Raw genomic sequence first — 5,363 nt, forward strand, 5'->3', positions numbered from 1 at the left:
ACCATGCTGGAAAGCCCACACCCTGGGAACAAAATTCCAAGGAAATTAAGTGACATAGGTCATGAGTCTACCCTCTGAAAAATCAGGAGAGACCCAGGCTCTTCAGAAATGGAAGACTATTGTCAGAAAGATGGCAAATACTCAGGAAGCTACAGTCCTTGTTTCTCAGATATGGAAGTCTTTGAAGTTCACTCACAAGTTTTGCAGTTTTCTTCGGCTCAGTGAAACAGATGTGTTGTGTGCCTGCTCTCACACTTCCCACAGGAAGGCAGGACACCTAGGCTGAGAGATCTCTGTGATGGAAGCATTCCGTCTCTCTGTGTTCCCTAAAACTCAGTGTGTGGTCCTTCAGCCCAGCACAGAGACTCATCACCCTATCATGGTAGTCAGAAGCCTGGACTTTCCTAAACTGCAGCACTTTTAGAATGTGGTGCTGGCTGCAAGGGAATATAAATAAAAGATAAAAATATCTATCTGGGTTCCCTGAGGGACAAGCCTGACTGCATAGGGGTTGATGTCAAAAGTATCCCCTCTCCAGGAAAAAGACATCGGGACGGGTATGGCCCTCATGCCTCACTGGACAACAACAGGGGGACTGGCGCCATTACAAGGTCCCCTTCAAATACTGGAGGTCAGGTCTCTATCCCCGCCTTCGCAAGTTTAGAATTGCTACAGCCCTTCTATACTTAAAGAAGGGAGGAGATGTCAGGGGCAGCCCTGCTTACACACTGTAGGCCTAAAATCAGCCATAGGCCTAAAATCAGCAATAGGCCTGTCATACATGTATACTAACACCAAATCTTAGGTCTCAGTGGAAAAACATTGAAACAGATGGCTATAAGCTAATGTCAACAGGCAGCTTTTGTGGAAATTTATAAGCCTGAGTAGTCATAGACCTTGTAAATAGGTAGCCTTGGCAGACAATACCAATTTAGATAAGGACAAGCTAGTCATACGCAGAGTCATAGTGAATTGTCCCCTGAACCTTCACCTAGCAGATACCCAGTTCTGAAGATATCTGTATTCCCCCTGAACACCCACACTCCAGTGTCATCCCCTTCCCCACATCCTGCCTTTCTGTGTTTATAACCCCTATGTGAATTAATTATGATTTGAGGGCGAAAAAAGCACCTGATTTTGCTAATAAAAAAAAAATAATAATGTGGTGCTGGATCACATCCTTGAGGCAGCTAGACCTCTCACACCTGAAGCCCACTTTCTATGTTCCCCAAGCCTCCTGCTGTCAGCTATATACAATGTAACAAGCCTCCCAAGCCTCCCAGAGTGATTTCTCGGGAAGATGGCTAGTGCAGAGGCTGCTTGAGCTTTAAAGTGATACCTAAGGGAGCTTGGTTAGTATGAGAGGCCATGAAGGCACATCCTACGTATGCACAAGGGTGGGATGCTGACATAGTGTCACTCAGCATGTCCTGTGCCTGCATAGGATCTGCCCAAGACAGCATATGGGCTGAATGCATAGGTAAACTGAATAACAGAGCTGTGGAAGGACACTTTCCATCTCTGCTTTTTGCTTGCTTTTATGGATGCTGTATACCCAGATTATGAATGCTACTGTAGCGATTCTGGTAGAATACTCCAACCATGTCCTCACAAAAGGGCATTCAGGATACACAGGAACTAAGTATCCAGCTCAGCTTCCCCATGAAGGCATCCAGGCAGCAATGTCAGACTTCACAGGGCTCAGCACACTCTGCCTGTCCAATGGAATTATAGGGAGCCATTGAGTTGGTCCCTTTGTGCTTCGATCATGGTCACCTGCCAGACACTAGGTTTCTAAGTAAGGTGTCTATCTGAATACATTCCTCATAAACAACAGCTCCACAAGCCCCCTTTCACCCAGGCTGCACCCACAGTCTCTTACTGATTGTTGCTAGTCCGTTGCATCAGATACCACCTAGGCATTCTCCAACAGGATTTCTTCCTGAGGTGGTAAGCCAAGGATTGGGGTTTAATCCAGCTGGAGTAGAAATACATCTGACTATCCTAAGAGACCCCAAAAATGTACACTTTTCTGATTTTTCCAGTGAGGAGACATGAATAGAAACATAGAAAGTAAATTACAAAGCAGAGATGTCCCCTCCCATACCTGCTTACCCTTTATTGTGTTCTGCCTCCTGCCTCTTTCAGGGGAGCCACTTCCTTGGAGGATGTATGCTGGGTCTTTTTCTTTCGAGCACAGGGGAAACAGCAAAGCCTTGATAGGCACGCCCTGATTCTCTTAGTGACTCTCTTAAAGCGCCCGGTCTTCTTAGGAGGCGATGGTGTTTTTATGTCAAACTCTTGCTCAGGTGGCACATTCAATTCATCCTCCTCTATGATGTTACAGACACTTGGGGCAGCCACAGCTCCGTAATAGAGGGCACAGGTGGAAGTGCTGCTGGTCTTATTCTCTGGATATTCTAGAGAAATGGGAGGCATGGAGACACTTCTGGCCACATTGTGTTGAGATCGTGTCAGGGCAACAGGCACTTGCTTTCTTGAGGGCTGGATGTGGAGGAGGCTAAAGTTGGGCTCACTGGCCCTTTTCTTTAGGGGAAGCCCAGAGGTAGAGGGATGTGCTGGTAAAGGGGGTGGTGTAGGGCACTGATCAGCAGTTTCAAACGAAGCAGTAGAAGTATCCTCATGCCTCTTCTCTACCTGGGCTTTAATAATTAAATATGCCGCCATGGGTTCGTTGTATATTTTGTTGTGCAGTGATTCTATAATCTCATTTGCATCAAATCCCATGCCACAGAGCCTGTCTATGATGTTGTAATCTGGATTGATCTCAGTTGGAATGTCTACCTCACACTTTACCACCCATGGATGTTTCTCAATGTTTTCTATGGAGGGCCTCATCTCTGGGGAAACTGTGAGCAATTGATGGATTAGGTTTTCTAGTTGCCCAGGGACATGAGATGGAATGTCATAGGTCCCTGTTGTGATCTTCTCTTCCACCTCCTTCACCGTTGTTCCCCAGAAGGGGTAGTGTCCAATAGTAATAAAATATAGTAGCACTCCCAAACTCCACACATCGGACTTCTTTCCATCATATTCCACCCTTAGTGCAATCTCTGGGGATAAACAGCTCCTAGTCCCACAGTACCGATTTAGTAATGTGCCAGGTCTGCACTTGGTGGCCAGCCCAAAGTCTATCAGTTTTACATTACCCACCTCATCCCGGAGTACATTTTGTGGTTTTATATCAAGATGGACAACATCAAGGCTGTGGCAGTATTTTACAGCTGACACTACCTGCCCGAATATTTTCCTTGCCTCCTCCTCCTTCATCGGGCCATCCTTCTTTATGATTTCATACAAGCTTCCTCCCGGAATATATTCGGTGACAAAGTTAACGTGTCTCGGTGTAACCATTACCTGGTAGAGGCAGACGATGTTAGGATGGTGCAGTGTCTCCAACGCTGTTTTTTCTGCAAGGATCCCCTTGATGTTCCTCTTGTTGAGCTCTACCGTTTTAATGGCAACCAGTGCCTCGGTTTTCACATGACAGGCCAGTTTCACAGTGCCAAATGAACCCCAGCCAAGATTAAAAAGCATCCTGTACTGACTTCCTATATTCTTCTTTTTGGAATTGCTGGCCATGAGGGTAAGTGTTCCCTGTGCTCTGGTGCACACAGGTTGTGAGGTACAACAATCCAAAACCTGACAAACTAGATAGCTATGAAGGCGTCCCACAGGTCACCAATACCAGCTCCCTGCTCTGTATGGACAAATATAACAGTCCAGTCCACAGTCTTATGCAGAGGGCCCTCATTCTTCCATCACAGTGGCTCTTTGTGAGGTCAGAGCACAAAACGCACAGAGCAGAGAAGGTTGTTTAGCAATTACAGGCGACAGAGTACCTGAGTGGCCTTTGTAAGCTGGATGATGACTATGTCAGACCATCCATCTGGCCTTTTAAGGAAGAGGTTCATTTTAGACAAGTGTTCTGCAGAGAGAGGCCAAGTCATCACAAAATGTAACTGGGAGCTTTTCTACCCAGCCTCCTTGTTCCCAGAATAGGACTCTAAGACTTATTCATGAAAAAATGCCTAGGCCATAAGCTTTGGCCAATTCCCCACACAGCTTGTAATTTATATAACTTGTTTATTCTAGTCTGTGTCTGACACATGGATGGTTATCTCTCCTGAGATTCATGTTTCTGTCTTCCTCAGAGTTCAAGGTCAATCTGTAGGTCTTCACTGTTTCTCAGTCTCCTCTCTCTCCCTCCCTCCCTCCCTCCCTCCCTCCCTCCCTCCCTCTCTACCCTCTCTCTCTCTCTCTCTTTTTTTCTCTCTCTCTCTCTCTTCCTGATGTCCCACCCTTTATTTCTAGCCTTGCTTGGCCATCACCTTTTTATTGACAGGTGATGCTTATACACAGTACCAAAGAGATTCCCTTTATATTCATCTCCCCACTGCCCATAGTCTAACTAAATGGCCATCTCTAACATTAGTAAACTACAATGCAGAGTAACAACTATGAAAACCAGCAGTCAGAATTACATCCACAGTGTTCATTCTCTCTGCATTGGGCCACACTGGAAAAAAAAGTACTCTATAATCAGAGCTATCTGGCGATTGAGTTTGAGTTTCTATACATAAATCATGTTCTATCAAAATATACATTCATAAACTTGAGAATATCTCCTTGGACCTTATAACATTTTCTCAAATCCTAAACTATTTAAGCTGAAATATGAGACTATAACTACCTGGTCTTCAATCCCATCAGATACCTGAGAAGTCAAATGGCCTTCTGAATCTACAGTAATGACAGAGACAGCTGGCTTCCCAGACAGTCAGCAAATGTGTTTATGAGACTTTGGAGCATCCATCTTGAACATTCTGGCCCAAAATATCTGAGAGACTTTTCTATGAAGCAGGAATTGTGAAGGACTCCTTACTTGTCCTGGAAGAGCTTGGCCATTGACTTCCCTGTCTCTTATTTATCCCCAGCTTGGACAGCATTCTGTCTGCAGTTTAGGCAAGCACAATTTCTTGCCTCTTGTCTAGCTTGTCACGTTTGAAGTAAACTCCATATATATAGGTTCTTCAGTGCTCATTGTCTTCTTTGAAGTAGGGTCAGGGTGCTACCAGGAACAGACACGTCTCACTTTAAGAGCCTTTGGTTAATAAAACCTCTTTAAATGCCATATTCTGTAGATGTTTGAGGGTTTTTTGAATATCCACCATATTACTTTTATTATGTTTAGATATGTGCCTTGAATTCCTGATCACACCAAGACTTTTAACATGAAGGGGTGTTGGATTTTGTTAAAGGCTATTTCAGCATCTAATGAGATGATCTTGTGATTTTTTTTCCTTTGAGTTTGTTTATATACTGGATTACATAGATGGATT

At 44.6% G+C, this 5,363-nt stretch overlaps 1 protein-coding gene across 1 annotated transcript; it reads right to left on the reverse strand.

Moving 5' to 3' along the window:
- Positions 1–2,118: 2,118 nt before the first annotated feature.
- LOC114616583 (putative sperm motility kinase W) lies at positions 2,119–3,603 on the reverse strand. The gene has a single exon (XM_028762016.1). It carries the CDS (start codon positions 3,601–3,603, stop codon positions 2,119–2,121), a length of 1,485 nt encoding a protein of 494 aa, XP_028617849.1.
- Positions 3,604–5,363: the final 1,760 nt, after the last annotated feature.

The sequence above is a fragment of the Grammomys surdaster genome, unplaced genomic scaffold (assembly GCF_004785775.1).
Source record: "Grammomys surdaster isolate TR1022 unplaced genomic scaffold, NIH_TR_1.0 332593, whole genome shotgun sequence".
NCBI lineage: Eukaryota > Metazoa > Chordata > Mammalia > Rodentia > Muridae > Grammomys > Grammomys surdaster.